This window comes from Ochotona curzoniae, unplaced genomic scaffold, assembly GCF_017591425.1.
Source record: "Ochotona curzoniae isolate NIBS_2020 unplaced genomic scaffold, NIBS_Ocur_1.0 contig_291, whole genome shotgun sequence".
NCBI classification, from domain to species: domain Eukaryota; kingdom Metazoa; phylum Chordata; class Mammalia; order Lagomorpha; family Ochotonidae; genus Ochotona; species Ochotona curzoniae.
The window spans coordinates 5,417,797-5,437,610 of record NW_024465649.1 but is presented as its reverse complement, the minus strand read 5'-3'; the positions used below and the strand labels follow the sequence as shown (position 1 = coordinate 5,437,610).

Sequence of the window (19,814 nt, the reverse complement as noted above, 5' to 3'; positions counted from 1 at the left end):
TTTTCCTTATTAAAGAATTACTGATTCATTTGAAAGTTAGTGTTATATATTTATGTAAATGCAAAAGAAAGTCTTCCGTCTGCTGGTTCACACCGCATACGGCTGCAGTGACTTGGGCTAGATCAGACTGGAGCCAGGAGCTTCTTCCAGGCCCATATTCTGCTGCTTTCCCAGGTGCATTAGCAAGGAGCTGGACCAGAAGGGGAGCCTCTAGGACTTGAACTGGTGCCCACGTGGAATGCAAGCACCAACGACTGCAGTTTTGCCCACTGTACCATAGTATCTGCTGCCCGGCATTCATGATTGAAATATTTTGTATGTTTTTGAAATTTGCCTAATCCTTTTTTTTTTTAAAATATTTGCTTATTATTTTTGTTGGAAAGGCAAATTCACAGAGAAGGAGATTCAGAGAGAAAGATCTTCTATCCTCTGGTTTATCCCCCAAGAGGCCGCAAGGCCAGAGCTGAGCCAATATGAAGCCAGGAGCCTCTTCCAGGTCTCCCATGCAGATGCAGGGTCCCAAGGATTTGGGCCATCCTCAACTGCTTTCCCAAGCCACAAGTAGGAAGCTGCGTTGGAAGTGCAATACCAGGGATTAGAACTGTTGCCTCTATGGGATCCTGGCACATGCAAGGCGAGAACTTTAGCCTCTAGGCTATTGTGCTGGGCCCTATTTGCCTAATTCTTTTGATCACGGATAATTAGGGCAAAATTAATGTTATTTTCACTTGACATCAGATAAGTCTTTAAGTGGAATATCTAGGGAAAATTAAAAACATTCTGCGTTTAGAAGTTCCAGAAAAAATATTTGTTTGCACTTTTTCAACAAACTTCACTATAGTTTTTTGTGCTGTGTGTGATTTCAGGCTTGAAATTATTATTATTATTTTTTATTTAAAATTTTTTTTATTATATTTTTGACAATCTTTACATAGTTAATTGGGGTAAAAAGTTTCAAAGGCTATAGGAAAGTGGGTAAGACTATTATTTCCATATTGTTTCCTTCATGTTTAAAGGGGGCATTAAGGGGGAAGGGCCACCCAATTTCCCACCCACCCCAGGTCCCACAGGTAGGGTATGCTCCGAGGTTCTTGCTCAGGTGGTTTTGATAGTTCACTGGTTAGGAATCGCTGTCAATCTTGCCACTCCAAGCACTGAGGTCTTTGAAGAATCCATTAGCATAGTCCATCATAGAGTCTCTGTTTGCCCCATATTTTGCTGCCAAGATATAACTGAGATGGTTGATTGACCTGTTCTGTCTTCTCCCTTTTCTTGGTTTGGGTTCTGAGTCTAGCATTTCGATTGGGGAGAATCCCAGAGAAACTTTGTCTGAGGTGTTCCCAAGCCAGATTCTTGTATGTATTAGAAAGTACAGGGCCTGGCACAGTCCATCACCCTGATTAGCTGGTGGTTGCGATCGCTGGGTTGGATCTATTTTCAGCCCCGACTTCCACTGGAACCAATGGGTGTTACAGTCCAGCCTGGTTCTGCCCAGCACATACTCGGCCCTCGCATAAACCAGTGGGAGCTGCAGCCTAGTTGGAGCAACCCACAATAACCCCCACCAGGACTGCCCCCTACCCTAGTTTGCCAGTTTGTGTAGCAGTGGTCCAGTCTGTCACACACCCCATTCTACCCCAGCCCCTGTCCTGGTTTTCATGCCCTCTCATGGAAATGGTAACCCAAGAGAGAGGAGCCCACTATTTCCCCCCCCCCCCCCCCAGGCCTCTCCCATTTCTGGATTATGCCCTGTCCAGGTAGTTCTGTGGTTTGACTTGACAGAACTAGGCCCTAGTGCCAGCTTCTGCCAGCTGATGCTGTGGCTACGCCCAAACAACCCTCACCCACTCTAATTTTGTTTGCACCAGTAGTAGTAATCAGCCCAGTCTGGCTTTTTCCTGAGCTAGTCCACCTGAGGCGCACAGGTGTTGTAGCCCTGCTTAGTCTGGTCTGCCCCCATCCCAGCTCATGCTCTCCAGTGGGAGTAGCTGTCCAGCAAGGGAACCACCCCTTATTCCCCTGCCAGCTCTGCCCCCTCCCTTCCTGGTTCTCACGTGTGCTGTTTGGATGCTGTGGTCACTTCTGGTACAGGCAACCTCACCTTGGCATTCTGTATTGTGCACTAGTTTTTGTCGTGACCGAACCTGGCTCGACCCACACTGTTATGATGCTTGGATTTGCCAGTGGAGAAGTGAAGAGGTTCAGCCTGGTCTTCCCCTGGCCCATGCCAAATGTATGCCCGTGGGTAACTTTCCATGGCCTATTCTGGGCTGTTTCCATTCATGTTTCTTGAGTTTTCCTACCGGGTCTGTGTCCTGCCAGAGGAGTTGCCCAGGCTCCTCCATCAGAACCCCTCCAAGTGCCAGATTTTGCATATACCAGTGGGTCCATGAGCCAGCCCTACTCAGTTCACCTCCTGTCCTAGCAGTAACAGTGGCTTTTCCTGACTGGCCTTCAACCCAAACTGGTCCTTGCCATTGGATGTTTCAGCCCAGCTGTGGCTCGTCCATACCCACATACCGTTCACACATGGCTCAGTAGGGGTTGAGACCTAGCCTAGGCGTCCCACATCTACCCTGGTCCTCCAGGACACCAGAGGGTATTGGAGTTTGGCCCGGTTCGGTGCATCCAATCCCAGTCCACACTTGTGCCAAGAGGACTACAACCATTTCCTGATCAGAACGCAGCCCCCATTCCAGGCCACATGCCCCTTGGTGGGAGCCTCAGCCCGGCTAGGGTTGTCCCCTTAGCTCCCCAACCGGGCCTGTTTACACCTCTGGATCACGTGCATGCCAGTGGTTGCTCTGTCTCAGCTTGGCTCAGACCTTCATCTGTCCCGGCCTCTGCCTTAGGCACTGTGGCTTAGCGTTTCTTGCTCATGCAGACCCGTATGTGCAAGAGCCTAGCTCGGCATGACCTGTGCTCCATCCTGGTCTGTAGTTTTCGCTTGTGGGCTAAGGTTTGCTCAGTCCTGCCTGTTATGCCCCTGTTCCATTACCAGTTGACACATTAGCCAGCTGTTGGAGCTACTTTGCCCAGCTTTTCTGACCCCCCAGGTCTGGACCACGTGTTAATCAACGAGAGCTATGACTCGTGAAGCCCAAATTCCTCCACTCAGTCCACTCCCAGACCCAGTTCTCATACATGCCATTGGGTTTAGGCCAGGTTCTGGCGAAATTTTGCCTTCCATTTGGCCTTGTATGAGCTGGTGAATGTTGCAGCCTGGCCTACCCCAAACCCTATTCAGGATGCACATTCAGGTGCTGCTGCCCTGACTAGTCCAGACTGTTGGGGGTTCCTTTACCTGTGATGCATGGCAGGTTCCTTGGTCACACCTTTCTTAGTCCATCACCACCCCAACTCTCGAGATAACCAGTGGGGCTAGAATTTCCACAAGGGTTGGCCCACACATCCCTCACAGAATTTGCCCCGGTTATGGTTCTTGAGTGCTAGTTAATGTAATGGCCCTGCTAAATGTGACCCATCTCCTGATCCATCATCATGTCAGGAAACAGGATATGATTCTGCTAGACAAGACCTGAGCCATAGCTTTTGCATGGACTGGTATTTAGTGGTCAGCATTCTTCAGTGATTACAAGTCCAGACATACAGAGAGAAGAGACAAAGATGAAGATCTTTTGTCTAATCATTCACTCCCTAAGTGACCACAGTGGCCAGAGCCGATTCGAAGCCAGGAGCCTGGAGCTTCATCTGGATCTCCCATGCGGGTGCAGGCTCCCAAGGCTTTGGGCTATCCTTGACAGCTTTCCCAGGCTACAGGTCTACAGGTAGGGAGCTGGATGAGAAGCAGGGCTGCCGGTATTAGAACTGGCACCCATATGGGATCCTGGTGCGTGCAAGTGAAGGACTTTAGCTACTAGGCCACCACATTGAGTCCTGTCCTATAGAATTTTTTTTTTTTTACTAATAAGGTATTTTTTTAATGATTTATTCACTTTTTTTTTTTTAAATACAAAGTCAGATATACAGAGAAGAGGAGAGACAGAGAGGAAGATCTTCCATCCGATATTCACTCCCCAAGTGAGCACAACGGCCAATGCTATGCCGATCCAAAGCCAGGATCCAGGAACTTCTTCTGGGTATCCCATGCGGGTGCAGGGTCCCAAAGCTTTGAGCAGTCCTCGACTGCTTTCCCAGGCCACAAGCAGGGAGCTGGATGGGAAGTGGAGCTGCTGGTATTAGAACTGGCACTCATATGGGATCCCAACGTGTTCAAGGCAAGGACTTTAGCCACTAGGCCACGGCGCTGGGCCCTACTAATAAGGTCTTTCGTGTGGCTGGTACAATGGTATAGTGAGTAAAGCTGCTGACATGTGGTTTATACATCCTATTGAGCACTGTGTTCGAATCCCATCTGCACCACTTGTAACCCAGCCTCCTGCTATTGTGCCTAGGACAGCAGTGGAGCATGGTCCAAGTGCTTGGACCCTTGCATTCTTATGAGAGACCCAGAAGAAGCTGGCTCCTAGCTTTCGATTTACTTGGCTCCCATCATTGTGACTTCTTGGGGAGGAATCAGGGATTAGAAGCTCTCTTTCTGCCTCTTATTTTTTTAGTACTGAAATTAATCTTTTTTTTTTAAAGATTTATTTTTTATTATTATTATTTTTTTTATTGGAAAGGCAGATATACAGAGAGGAGAGACAGAGAGGAAGATCTTCCGTCCGATGATTCACTCCCCAAGTGAGCGCAACGGCCGATACTATGCCCATCCGAAGCCAGGAGCCTCTTCCGGGTGTCCCACGCAGGTGCAGGTTCCCAATGTTTTGGGCCGTCCTTCACTGCTTTCCCGGGCCACAGGCAGGGAGCTGGAAGGGAAGCGGGGCTGCCGGGATAGAACAGGCGCCCATATGGGATCCCGGGCGTTCAAGGCGGGGACCTTAACCACTTGCGCCACCGCGCCGGGCCCCTGAAATAAATCTTGAAAAAAATATAAGATCTTTGGTTAGTTAAGGCCTAGATGTAATATAACATATCAGTTAATATCATTAGCTCATGTGTGTTATCTTGTAAATCTAGTAGTTCTTAGTGTTCATTAGTCTTTGATTTTTGAGGTTAGACTATTTAATGATTTGAGTTATGTAATTAACCATTATGTGCATTCATACATATGATTATGTATATGTGTTGAAGAACAAAAGAGCTGATATTACAGGTATGTTTGATTTTAGGCAGGTGGTTATGATAGCAGAATTGGAAAAATGTAGGTTGTTTAACCTTAGAAAAAAGTTAGAGCATTTTTCTTTAATTCAGAGGAAAAATTGGAGAAGTTTCTTTTCTGTTACTTCTATGGGTATAATTTGAAATAATATCTTTAATACTTTGACCTTTACCTATGAGCGTTTATTTCAACTATGAACTATGCAGTGAGTTTCTGGTTATCATGTAGGTGAGGTGCTTAAAATCTGTTTAACTCTTTAAAACTGTTACCTATCTGACAAAGACAATATCATATTCAAGAACATCATAAAAATGGAAATATTCTGCATTCTAAGAAGCAACATAAGACTATTGTAAATGTGAAGTTTCCTTTATGCTATAGCTCTTGATACTCTGGTCAAATAAAGAAGATAACTTAAAAAAATACTATCTGAAAGGCAGAGTTAGAGAAAGGTGGGAGAGAAAGAGAGAAAGAAAAGAGGGAAATAGCTTCCATGTGTTGGTTTACTCCCTAAATGACCTCAGCCGTGGGGACTGGGCCAAATGAAAGCTGGGAGCCTGGAAATGGAAGCCAGTCTTCCACATGGGTTACAGAAGTTGAAGCACTTGTGTCATCTTCCAGTGCCTTCTTGAGTGTATTGGCAGGGTGCTGGATTGGAAGTGTATCAGCTGGGACTCAAACTGCTGCTCATGTAAAATGCTAGCTTGGGGCCGGGGTGGTGGCTTCACAGGTGAATCCTCCGCCTACAGAGCCAACATCTCATGGGTGCCAGTTTGAGTGCCTGCTGCTTCACCTCTGATCTAGCTCTCTGCCTATGACCTAGTAAGGCAGTAGAACATGACCCAAGTCCTTGGGCCCTTGTATGCACATAGGAATCCTGGAAGAAGCTCCTGGTTTCTGGCTTCAGATTGGCTTCGCTCTGGTGGCTGTGGCCATTTGGAGAGCGAACTAATGCATGACAGATCTCTTTCTCCTTCTCTCTCTATGTATCTTCCTCTGAAATAAAAATAAATAAATCTGTTTAAGAATGCTGTCATTAGAAGCAGCAGCATAACTTGCTGTTCCACAATCCCTATCCCTAGATAAGCCTTGTATTCTCCTGTATGAAAAGTCTTAGTGTATTGTGTTGAAATGTCTGCTTGATTTTTAAGATGCCTTGGTTCTTAGTTAAGTAGTACTGTATTAATTTGAAGTGATTAATATTTAAATTAAATCCTTAAATATTCTAGCATATGATAAAGCAAAAACAGATGCTTTTACTTGTAAGCTATAGAATATTTACATGTAAATTACTTAAGTCAAATTTTAGTTGTTTTCATCATTTCGTTTTTTCCTTAAAATATTACTTAACAATGTAAAGCCCCTTCACAATTTGGTCTCAGCTGTTTTTTTACATTTTACATTAATCTTAATAGTCACCTGTGATTCACTTTACCAAGTAAATGCATTTTCCTTTTTTATTATTTCCTCTTTACTTACTGAAACTATGTTGTTATAAATGAATTTAGTCGCTAAATGTTTTTGTCTCACAGTAGCTTCAACTTTTATTTTCCTTTTATTATGTATCCAGAAAGAGCCCTGGACTCTGCAGAAAATAACCTGAAATCCAGATGGGAAAGCCTCCTGGGCCCTGATTACGAAGTAATGGTATGTGAAAATCATACAATAGAAACCACTTAGGACTTGCTTTGTGCCAAACTCCTAACAACAATTTAAAGAAATGATAATGTCAAAGAATGGACAAGCTGCTTTTATTTTTTTTCTTCATTGGATCAGTTAATTAAGTTTTTGAAGCATTTTAAAAAATGCTTTAGGCAGAAGCCTCAGTTATAATTAGCAGACACTCAGTTCATGTTGGAGCTGTTTAAGTTGATGATAAGCTGAAAAATGTTAGGAGAAAGAGGGTTTGCTTTTAAATTTATAACCTGTATCAGCTGCTTAAAATTGCTGGCATTTTTATGATTACTTTTTATGATCTGTTTGTTTTATTATACTCTGAAAGGGCTGTGGATATTAGTCCTATGTTTCATAGAGAATCTTACAGTTTTATGAGAAAAATGAAAGAATGATTATCATATATTTGGAAGAACAGGAAGTAATTTAGGTTGGATATAAGTTTATAATGCCCGTGGTCCATTAGACTTCCTTTCACCTGGTATTAGATTCATTGAGTAAGGGATTGATTACATTTCCTCATATGGATCCACCTGAAAGCAGAAGGCTGTGCTTAGAAAAGCCTCTAAAGTGTTCACCCAATGCATTAGCAGTAAAATATTCCTTTAAATTTATACTGTCATTCACGTTTTATTAATATATGCTTATCATTTTTGTTTGATAGCTAGTTGAAGGTTTATCTTTCTCCTTTTGGTTTAGAATACCCAGTCATTGTTTTCAGTAAATTTCCACAGTCATTAAGATGAGTCAGAGCAGTTCATGCTTTTCTTTTTACTAGTTTTGTGTTTGTATATAATTTCTCATAAAATGCTGCTTTTCTGTTTCATAGATTTCAAATATTATCCTTAGGTTGACACCTAGCAAATGACCTTTTTTCTGTCATTAATTTGAAATTCCAAGTGCTTTGGTATATCGATATTGATAAGTGGCCAGGGTTTTGATGGTCTCTTTTCTGTTAACATTTTATCATAACCACTTTTTCCAGCTTCAGTTGTGTGGTAAGGTAACAGCAGAGGGCCTACAAAGAGGAGATAGAATTTAAAGCTGGAAATTCGAAGCAACAGCTTATTCAGCATAAGTTATAGTTGTTCTGAGGGATGAGAAACAAATAGGAGAACCGAGGCAAGGTGGATGGTGGGTGGAAGAAATAGAAAAAGTGAAATAAAGATTTCAGTGTTACTTGTTGCACTTTTTGTAAGGTCTGGTTCTCTGAAATGCAGTCATTTTAACAAGTTTTCATTGGATTGTTGAACTTAACTCATCATTCCAGATGCACCATATTTTAATGAAATGTTAGAGATGCACTGAAGTGCTTTTTGTTTGTAAGGAATTCACTCCTGTAGATGTCCACCATTGAAGCTTGAAACAGTGGTTCATGACCATGATTGAAAGCTCTATGTATGGGTCCAGCGCAATGGCTCAGTGGCTAAGTTCTCGCCGTACATGTGCCAGGGTCCCATATGGGCACTGGTTCATGTCCTGGTTGCTTCACTTCCCATCCAGATGTCTGCTTGTGGCATAGGGGAGCAGTCGAGGATGACCCAAGGTCTTGGGACCCCGTACCCATCACCCATCAGGAGGAGACCAGGAAGAAGCTCCTGGCTCCTGGCTTTGGAACTCTGACCTTTGCAGCTACTTGGTCAGAGAACCAGTGGATGGAAGATTGTTCCTTCTGTATCTTTTTCTCTCTGTAAATCTGTCTTTAACAATAAAAATAAATAAATCTTTTAAAAAAATTCTACGTATACAGCGCAAGTTCTGTGGCATAATGGTTAAGTCTCCACCTGTTGTGCTAGCATCCGTATAGATGCCAGTTCAAGGCCGAGCTGCTCCACTCCTAGGTTTCTGCTAATGTACCTGGAAAAACAGTGAAAGCTGACACAAGGGCTTCAGCCCCTGTCCTAATGGGGGAGACCCAAAAGAAGCTTCTAGGCCCGTAATGGCTGGAGTTCAGCCGATCTGAAACCAGTACCCAGGAGTTTCTTCTGGGTCTCCCATGCCAATGCAGGGGACCAAGGCTTTGGAACACTTTGGCTACTTTCCTAGGCCATAAACGGGGAGTTGGATGGGAAATGGAGCAGCCAGGCCACAAACCATCACCCATTTGGTTCCTGGTACTTACAAAGAGAAGATTTAGACAATTGAGCCATTGCGCTGGGCTGGGATCCTGGAGTTTTAAGAATAGTGTATAGATATATTTGCCTACTGCTTTCTGTTTAACCTTTGAATAATTTAGGAAAAGATGGATATAGAGGATGAGAGCAGTAAATGCACTATGAAAATTTCCACTTTATACTATACTGGTGTTTCAGAGATACAGGAGAGATTAGATTGTAGGTCTGCTGGGCTTATCGACTTAGAGTTTTGGCATATTTTCAGAAAACCTAGGAAGATAAAATGTTTTCAGAAATACTGAAAATATATATATATATTTTTAATTTAGGTGGTGACTTTGAACACACAGATTGCAGATGATGCTGAGTTACAAAAATATTCTAAGGTAAAAACTTTAAAAAAAATCTTACCATTTTTATTGTTTGAAGAACTTTATATAGATTGCTCTTCATGAAACTGAATCAGAGCTGTGTCTGAAAGTTAGAATTTAGTCTGACATGTTTTCCTGAAATATGAGGCTTATCACTGACATAAAGATGATATTAAGGCATATTTTATATCTTCCATAACAGAGGTGGTATTGTTCATAGTATGTAGAAAAAATTTAGGCTGATAATTTCACTTCTATCCTGTGCGACAGAGGTTTTTGTTTGTTTGTTTGTTTGTTTTCCGTTTCCTTTCTTGTTTTGTCCTCAGAAACTGTAGCACTTGTTAGAGGACTTGGCACAGAGGAGATGCTAATAAATACTTGATGAATGGACAGCTTCATATACCAAGTTCCCACCTTCACATAGCTGTCCGGAATTTGACCTCAGGGAGTTTCCTTCTGGAGTCCATATAATCAGTACACTACTAGCCTGTGGTAATTGTTAACAATTGCTGTGTGCTGAAGTGCTTCTTACTGTCAGTGCTAGAAGGTAAGATGTAGGTTAGATGTCTCATGAATGGTTGCTGGTCCCAGTTGTCTATCTCCAGTACTTTTGTAATTTTTGAAGATTTTTATTGAGAGGCCAAGATACAAATAAGAAAAAGGAACGAGAAAGCACGCATGTTCCCATCCACTGGCTTAGTTACTCTCAAAGCAGGAAGGCAAGCCTGGCCTCCCACACGGTGGCAGGGACCGAATAATCAGAGCTAAGCTGCTGCTCTTGGGTCATGCGTTAGCTGGAGACTTTGACCTTGAAGTCAGGTACTACATTATGAAGCTTGTGCGTCCTGCCAGCTCTACTTTCAAGGACACTGAAGCATGATATCAAAGTACTGAAATGAGAATGTAATTGACATTGTTTAAGGAGGAGAAAGAGAAAGATCTAGAGAGAAATACTTGGAAGGTTTGTCAGTGGAATGTGGAGGGTACTTTAAAAAAAAATTGGACTCAAAATAGAACAGCAGAAGGCTGATCAATTCTCTTCACACACAAAGTATTAAATAAGCATCTATGATTAAAGATTGGACAATTAACTACTTTTTCTCTTGAAAAAGAAAACTTCCAGGAATGTGGCTATAAGTTTTAAAGCAATGAGGAACCAGAAGTATAATGTGTGCCAAAGTCAGTGGTGTTCAAGGCAGTCAACATGCAGGAGTTTTCATTTATACATGATTTCTTCGTCTCTAACATTTTACTTTTGAATGCTCAAAAAAAAAATACATGTTCTAGGCTGTAACATACAATGTATTAAGTTTTCTTTAGTTACCTAAGCCCCATGTCAGGCCACAGTTCCTGTTCATCACCGCGAAGAGTTGTTTGGTAACTTGCTTGCTTCTGGTGAGGCTGATGAAGAAGGGCAAGTGTTGATGGTTACCAGGCCAACGTGACCTGTACATGCTGTGTCCTTGGTGCCCAGCAACCATAGGGGGAGCAGTGAGGCAGGGTTGTGCCAGGCTCTGGGGTCAAGGCTATCAATTCCGTTCCATGCCTTTGGCCTTCTGATTACAAAAATCTTGTTTCATGACCCTAGTTGGTGTTTTAGACGTCTAGCTGCTTTTTTTGTTGGTTTCCAGCCCGTGGACACCATTCTGGAAGGGATGACTCAAGAAGTATCTTTGTATATTATGGGTTCATATTAATAGATGAGGGTTTCTTTGGAGCTGAGAGGAGCTGTGGGGAAAGAGGGAGGAGGAGGCTATTTACAGTGGTGGAGTATTAGCTGCCCTCTTCTAGGAAGCTGTTAATCATGATATAAGAACAGTTTTCCCGCATCTGGGGAGACTTGCACTTTTAGGGATGGCTTTCTTGGCAAGTGTTTACTATTAAGATAATCAAAGCTCTGTGAGAGAAAAGCATTAAGCTCATTCTAGTGACCTTGCTGTTGGCCATCAGTTGTAATATGAAGTGCACATCACTGATATCTTCAGTATGGAAACAAACGTATTAAGTCTTGTTCTCTGGCTTTGACAATGAGGGTGAACAAATTTCACTCTGTTTCCTTTTTGAATTCTATTTCCTGGTCAGAGAACAGGGGAATGTGGTCCCTGCCATTCCTTACCATCCAGTGAGCAGGTAGATGTTTGAAGGCAGTGGAATGTACCAGGATTTCCCAGCAGTTGCAATAGGTACTACCACTCAGTTACAAAGATCAGTTCTTTGCATTAAATGCATTTTCTCCCATTTCTTGTAATAACCCTGTTGGTCTGCAAGCATTCCCTTCTCATTAAAAAATATGACCTATTTATTCGACAGGCTGAGTTAGAGAGAAAGAGGCACAGAGGGCTCTTCCATCCACTGGTATACCCCCAAGTAACCACAGCAGCCAGGCTAAAGCCAGGGACCTGTAGGTCCATCTAGGTTCCAGTGTGTTCAGCAGAGGAACAAGCACTTGCGCTCTTCCTTGATTTTCCCAGACACTAGCTAGAAGTCCAGGAAGAAGCTTAACCCATTGTGCCACAATGCTGGTCCTTCTTCTTGTTTTTAATATGACAGAAAATGTTTCATGAAAGTTAAGTGATATGCCCCAAATCATATGCAACTAGTGGCAACTTAGGTCATCTGGTTTCCAGGTTGGTGCCATTTCTTTCTCTTTTTAGTTTTGATTAGATAATATATGAACAAAACATAACTCAAAATGCATAAAAACATGTAATACAAACAATAAGTTTCTCTTCCATCTGGTTCTCATTCTCTTGAAAGCAACCACGGTTACCAACTTTACAATATGACATTGAGTATTTGGCTGCTTTCTGGGTAGAGGACCTAAGACACTGTAGAAGAATGGTTATCTACCAGGACAAGTGCAAGCTCAGAAACCTGAGAGTGTTTTTGAAAATGTTTGTGCCCTGTTTTTTTTTCCTCTGCACCAGTATTTTGATTCTTCAGTGGGAGGTACCCAGTGAGAATTTTGATCTCTCCCTTGTCCCATGCCATTGAGAATTTGCTAAAATGCCTGATATACAAAAAAGGAGATAGTATTTCCTCAAGACAGTGGTAGAAGGCAGTTTATAGAGTGGCACTGAAGAATGGATTAGGAGACATGAATACAATGGATAATCCAGCTAGAGGGAAGACTGAGCAAAACAAGGAGAGAGTCATGTACAGGGTGTTACATCAAGTGTCAAAAAAAACTGACATAATACATGAGCCAAGAAGGAAGCAAAAATACTGTTTTACAATGATAAATAACAACTGATTCCTGATCTTGTAAGTAAGGCATTGGAAGGGATCTTCAATATATTACTATACAAGCTAGAACACATTCATACTTTTGAATTTTCAGTATCAAAATGTCTATGTGAAGGAGACTCTTGCAGGTTGGCTGTCTTGAACACAGTGGTTTTTGGCAGTGAATACAGGTATAGTTCCCCATGAATTAAAAACTTAACAAAAGTTAATGCTATGCTGGAGTCTATGCATGGCACATGCTTGCAATGAAAGAAACAAGACTGGATTTGAACTGTAATACTGCAATAAGGTGGAGCAATCCACCATGGGAGGAGGGCACAGGGAGGAGATGGGGGAACATCAGAGCCTATGAAACAATGTTATAAAGTGAAATGCAATAAAAAATATATATATATATAAATTTTAAAAAGTTAACACTATGGCCTAGTATTGCTAATTATCTACCAGTGATGCTGGCATTCCATATGGGCCCAGTTTGATCTTGGCTCATCCACTTCTGATTGTGCTCACTGCTTGTGTCCTGGGAAAGCAGTGGAGTTTGGCTCATGTCTTTGGGCCCCTGCACCCGTGTGAGGGACCCTGAGGAAACTCCAGGCTCCTGACTTTGGATCAGCTCAGCTCTTGCAGTTATAGCCAATTAGTGAATGAACCAGTAGATGGAAGATTTCTGTCTTGTTCTCTCTGTAACTCCACCTTTCAAATAAAAATAAGATAAAATAAATCTTAAAAAAGAATAAAAAACTAGTAGCCACATTCTTGAAAGAAATTTTGATAATAAATTTAACAAGTCCCTAACCATTAAGCATAAATCCTTGTATAATACTTCTACTTTGTGCAACAAGAATTGACTAGGGCTCCTTTTTCTGTTTTATTTTGATTCCAACTTTTTTGGAAGTGTCCTCTCCCATTCCCACTGATACATCTTCTGAGTATTCCTGTCCTGAAGTTTTTCCCTCTCTGAGGCATTTTCATTTATATATTTTCACTTGAGGATTTCGTATCTTGTTTTAGGACCCTAGAAATAGAGCTGTTAGCAAAGCAAAGGGGCAGGATGAGAAATGGGGCAGCTGGGACATGAATCAATGCCCATATGAGATCCTGGCACATGCAGGGTGAGAATTTAGCCACTGAGTCATTGCACCAGGCCCATGGGGTACTTATTTTTATGCAGAAATTGTCAGTGTATCTTTAGTTTGTTTAAACCTGAAATTCAGTAATTGCCTGTTTTGGGGATGTATGTGCTGTTGGAGCGAATATAATTATGTTTCTCAATCATGTCCTATAGGCTAGCTCCTTATCCTTTAGGACTTACTAAAATGCTCCCTTCTCTGACCCACTTTCACTTGCTTTACTCTTATATCATGATTTATTTCCTTTCAGTGCCTCCACAGTCAGTAACTACTCAGGGTTTTTTTTTTTTTTTTGAACATGATAATCCCATTTCCTTGGGTACATTTCTCTTTCCTTCACTTGGCATATTAGGATCATAATATACCTGTTTCATGTTGGCTTGTTGTTTGTTTACTGTGTCTTTCTTCCCATCTTCTTGTTTGATCTTTCTTGTCTGCCACACTAACTTACCTCCACGAGGGCAGGATGTTCCTTTGTACATCCTGTGTTTCCAGTTCCTGATTTGATGTCTTACGTATAGTCTACATACACTCTATATCTATATCTATATATCTATATCTATATCTATCTATCTCTGTATATGTATCTGAATCTATATCTATATGATATCTATATAATCTATCGATTATATATATTGTACATATATTATATATGTATATGCTGTACAGCGTGTTCAAGCTTGAGTGTAGATAAGTGATATTCTGGTAAATGGTCTTGTTTGCAAGAGAAAACAAAGACCAGTTTATGGGATAATCTAGTATCTGGTGTGAATATTGCTACTATGTCAGATTACAAACTACTAACATGGCATCACGTATTGCTGAGCTGGGAAGAAACATGCAGTAATTCATCATTGTTATAGGCTCCTCCACAGGAGCAGGCATATATGCAGATAACAGATAAACAGATCACCATTTCATCCTTCTTTTGTTTGTACAACCCTTCTAAATTGCCTAAAGTCTTGGAGAATATTTGCATCGTATGGATGTCAGTTACTTCAAGAATATAAAAATGTAGTAACAAATAACTAGAAAGTGATGGTTTTCAAGCACATTTTACATGTCTTGGATATTATTTATTTACTATTATTTAATAGTAAATGCATATACTTTAATTTTTAATGATTTGTAAAATTTTTAAAAATTAAAACAATTTGTACAGACAAAGTAGTGCAACAAACTCCAGCTACCCACTGGACAAGAGGTATGAGTGAATCTACTGACAACTACCTCTGCTCTACAGGGTCATAAACAAGTAAGGGAAGTAGTTGGCATAAATGGGTGGGTAAACTGTTATTACAGCAACATTTCTCTTAGCGTTTTTATTGGCCTCCATTAGATGTACTAGTAAAGCAAATGACATTAATGGCTCCTTCGATCTTGGTATAAATGATTCTGTGTAGTGATCAGAATAAAGAATGAGGTGGTGAGAAATAAAATCACAGAGAGGGGAGTAATAACAATCTTACCCATCCACTCAGTGTTACAACATAATTTTGTTGGAGATAGTTGTAGATTCTGATATGCTTGGTGGTCAGCAGCACTTAATTTTCAGAAATTCACCTGAGGCCATAAGTCCCTCATGACTATTTTAAATCATTGAGGTATTGGTCAGCTGGACTCCTTGCCACTTCACATTTGTCTATGTGCTGTGTGAGATACAAGCAAGGCCTAGGAACTCTGGAGGCTCAGAATAGATGATTGAGAGGTGGTTATCACTTAGGGATGAAAGGTCATGTGTTGGGAACCAGGAGAGGAGGCATCTCTGTATGGATGGTTACTACCCTGTGTAGGCTTTTCTTGTATCAAATATAGTTAGAGGTGGCCTTGGTGCTTTTATATTCTCATCATTTTAAGTATTCAAAAGACAGAGACAGGGATCTGTATATGCTGGCTTGCTCCCCAAATGCCCATAACATCTGAGGCCCAGAGCTCAATCTGGGTTTCCCACATGGTTGGCATGGACCCTAGTACTTGATATAATGTCTGCTGCCTCTTACAGTGTTCAATAATAGGAAACAAGTTGGGAGCAGAGTGCAGAAAGGATTTGAATCCAGGCAGCCTGATAATAGGATGCAGGTACACTAAGCTGCATCTTAACTGCTGCACCAAAAACATATGTTTTGGTATTTTTCGCTTAACTATTAATATAGGAAATACAAATCCTATTTAGTAACATTTACTATATATATATTTATATAGCTGCAATAAGAGGTCATTAGGTCTGTTTTAGAAAGCCTGGGTGAAAGGAGTTTGGTGAATGGCCTAGAAATTTTCGCTTAACAAAGTTAAGGACAACTAAGACTTTCATTGTTTTTATTCTGACATTTTCTAAAGTTTCTCAATCCATGACTCATTTCATAACTCATACAATTCTTCCTAAGCCAGTATTTCCTATCCTGGAATGGACAGTGATTGCTTTCTCCAAAATCAGAGATGTTCTCTCTGAAGTTGACGAGATGGAAAAGAACATTTTGGGTGAGGTATCATCCTCACAGATTAGTTCAAATAACAATTAGTAAGTTCACGTGTAGTGCATGATACTGTTTCAAGGGGTGAGCTTATATATTGAAAGTTAAGATTTTGCATTCCAAGAGGAGTGGAATTTATTTAAAGGGAGAGAACAATCACGAAAATAACATTCTAAAAACAATATGTTGCTAGCTGTGACACAGATGTGCACAGATGGTCTTGGGTCCTAGATTGAGGTACATTCACTCAGAGTCAGGGCTTCCTGGAAATGACACTGCCTTGGTATTGAAGTGTAATTTAATTTGAAAATCAGGGCAAATGGGATGCTCTGGGGGATGATTGCATTCCTACTGGAATACAGTGAGTAGGAGATCCTGTATCTTAGAATCAAAAACAGGACTTTGCAGATCTGTTTCTCCATTCCCAGGAACCTCAAGGGAAAGGAGCAATGAGACCAAGATGATCAATGGCTGCATAGTTTATTTGAGGCTAGGTTTCCCATTATTTTTTGTCTTTAGGGATTTTGGTGATATGATACAAGGGGGTAGGGAGGTTTCCTGTGACAGTAAGAGTTGAAGGAAGATTGACAGTTTGTTGTGTCCTTATCATGTATGGTCCGATGTGTCCTTATATGTGGTTATGCTGCTCTGTATTTCTGTTACAGCTTTTGCCTATTCACACTCTGAGGCTTGGCGTGGAAGTGGATTCATTCGATGGGCACCATTACATCTCTTCAATTGTTCCTGGTGGTCCTGTAGATACCCTGAGTCTCCTACAGCCAGAGGATGAGCTGCTTGAGGTAAAATTCATAGGTGGAAGGAAGACAGAGGCATGCATGTTGAAACGGTAGGAAAAGGTGTTCTCACCAGAAATGTACTGCTTACATTATTATCAGTGCCAGTGTGATACAAGCCAGTAGACTGAAAGATACTGAAAAGCCAATTGGATGATGAAAGAAATAGATATGATGTTTTCAGTCCGTTTCCCCATTCCATTGGTGCTCCTGTGATGACTTTTGAATGTTTAATTGAATAATTAAGGAAGAAGCTTGAAAACATAATTAATACTTGTAGTGTCTTTTGTTGTTATTTATTTGAAAGGCAGAATAACCGAAAGAGTGAGCTTCCATCTGCTGGCTTGTTCTGCAAATGGCTGCATCAACTGGAGCAAAGCCAGGAGCTTCCTCAAGGCCCTCATGTGGGTGCAGGGTCCCAAGGGCTTGGGCCTCCAAGAGCTGCTTTCCTAGGCCACAAGCAGGGAACTGGATCAGGATATGTAACAGCCGGGATATGAACCAAAGCCAGCAGGGTATGCTGGTACTGCATGTTACCTACTGTGCCATGGCAACGGCCCATTAAGAATAATTTGTATTTTCTTTTTTGAAGAGTTATTTATTTACTTAGTATTGAAAAGTCAGATTTACAGAGAGAAGGAGAGATATAGATCTTCCATTTGCTGGTTTAATCCTGAAGTGGCTGCAATTACTGGAATTGAGGTGATCTGAAGCCAGGAGCCTGGAACTTCTTCTGGGTCTGCTGCACGGGTGCAGGGTCCCAAGGCTTTGGGCCATCCTCCACTGCTTTCCCAGGCCATAAGCAAGGAGTGGTATGGGAAATGGTGCAGCTGGGATATGAACCAGTGCCCACATGGGATCCAGGTGCTTTAGCCACTAGGCTACTAGCAAGGCCCAAGAACTATTTTTATTTACTTATTTGAGAGATAGTGAGAACACTCTTATCTGCTATTTATCTCCCTAGATACCTGACAGTCAAAAACTTCATCCCAGTTTCTTAGGTGGATAGCAAGAACCCAGCTACAAACATCACCTGCTTCCTGCCAAGTTGTGCATCAGTAAGAAGCTGGAGTCAGGGTTGGAGCTGGGCTGCAGTCGAAGCACTCTGATGTGGGGTGCAGGGGTCCCAGGCCATGTCTGTACCTTGTCGGAACCATGTCTAAACCACTACACCAACATACTGCTCTGTCTGACGGTTGCAACATGTAGCGCTGGTGATTTTTAGTGTGTTGATTATTGCTGCTGAGCCTGGAGCTGAATAGCTCTGCAACCATTGTTCAGGCAGAGCAGCACTAGAGCACATCAGCTTTAAGAACAACTTTCCAGGCCCGGCGCCGTGGCCTAGTGGCTGAAGTCCTCGCCTTGAATGTGCCAGCATCCCATATGGGCACCAGTTCTAATCCCGGCAGCCCTGCTTCCCATCCAGCTCCCTGTCTGTGGACTGGGAAAGTAGTCAAAGATGGCCCAAAGCCTTGGTACCCTGCACTCACATGGGAAACCCGGCAAGAGCTCCTGGCTTCAGATCGGCAAAGCACCAGCCATTGCAATTCACTTGGGGAGTGAATCATTGCATGGAAGATATTTCTCTCTCTGTCTCTCCTCCTCTATATATCTGAATTTGCAATAAAAACAAACAAAACTTTTTAAAAAAAGAAAAAGAGCAACTTTCTTAGGGGATTAAATTAAATTGAAGTGAAAGTTCTGTAGGTAGCACAGCAAGTTAACAAAATAACATTGAAACCTCTGATTTTGTGGATCAGAAAATAAGATCCTGACTTCTTCAACTTGTTACACTAATTCAGAGTGATAGAATATAAACTTTAGTTTGTGTTTCCTAACTCTTTAACCACATTGTCTCTTAAGCTCCTAAAAGACATGTAGAAAATAGTCAAAAATGAAGACTGCTTACAAGCAAAATCTGAATCCAGAAGAAGCTCTAGGTTAAATTTAATAAATTCAACCTAGTAGCCTTAATCAAAATAGAATTCCTTTGATCATGAGTTTGTAGACTTCTCTTACAAAAAAATCTGTGTTTGAAAAAAAACAAAACCCAAAAAATAAAAGAGAAAGAAAAAAAGCCCCTATGTTTGTTGGACTTGGAGCTGTAGCCTGGCGGCTAAAGTTCTTAATTGCACACTTCGGGATCCTGTAAGGGTGCCAGTTCACGTCCCAGCAGCCTCACTTCCCATCCAGCTCCCTGCTTTTGGCCTGGAAAAGCTGTCGAGGATGGGCCAATGCCTTAGGGCCCTGCACCCACATGGGAGAATCAGAAGAGGCTCCTGGCTCCTGGCTTCAGATCAGCTCAGCTCTGGCCGCTGTGGCCACTTGGGGAGTGAATCAATGGACAGAAAATCTTTCTGTCTCTCCTCTCTGTATATTTGACTTTCCAATAAAAATTTTAAAAAAATTAAAAATCTGTTTGAAGTTAAATAAAAGGACAGCATGTAGGATTCATGTAGTTGCAAATGCAACGTGTTGATATTGTCCAGGCACCTAGAGGAGTGTGTGGATAATTCTGACCCAAATTTCAAGCTCACAAGGTAAAAATTCTGTGACTTACAATTGAAATTCTGCTATAAGCGCAGAATCCCTGGATGTGGAGGTCCTCTTTCAAGATGTAGCATATATCAGCAGAAGTGTTCAGGGGCAGCTTATTGCAGGTTTTACCTGTTGACCTCTGCTCCCTTGTATTGATGAGGCCATGCCTTTTCTTTTGATTGGCAGTTCTTGGGGAATATTTCTGTAGCTGTCATACATGGTTCCCTGTGGGTTGGAGACTATCACTGTTGCACCTAACTACTAGATATTGAGAAATGTGATATGTTCTGGAGG

General features: G+C 41.7%; 1 protein-coding gene across 1 annotated transcript in view; it reads left to right on the top strand.

Annotated features, from left to right (window-relative positions):
* Positions 1-19,814, top strand: part of PATJ (PATJ crumbs cell polarity complex component) — a 338,320-nt gene that overhangs the window by 51,537 nt on the left and 266,969 nt on the right. The window contains exons 13-15 of the mRNA XM_040978446.1: positions 6,753-6,829; positions 9,300-9,356; positions 16,854-16,988. Of these exons, the coding sequence (XP_040834380.1) occupies positions 6,753-6,829; positions 9,300-9,356; positions 16,854-16,988 (269 nt within the window). The remainder of the gene's footprint in view (positions 1-6,752; positions 6,830-9,299; positions 9,357-16,853; positions 16,989-19,814) is intronic.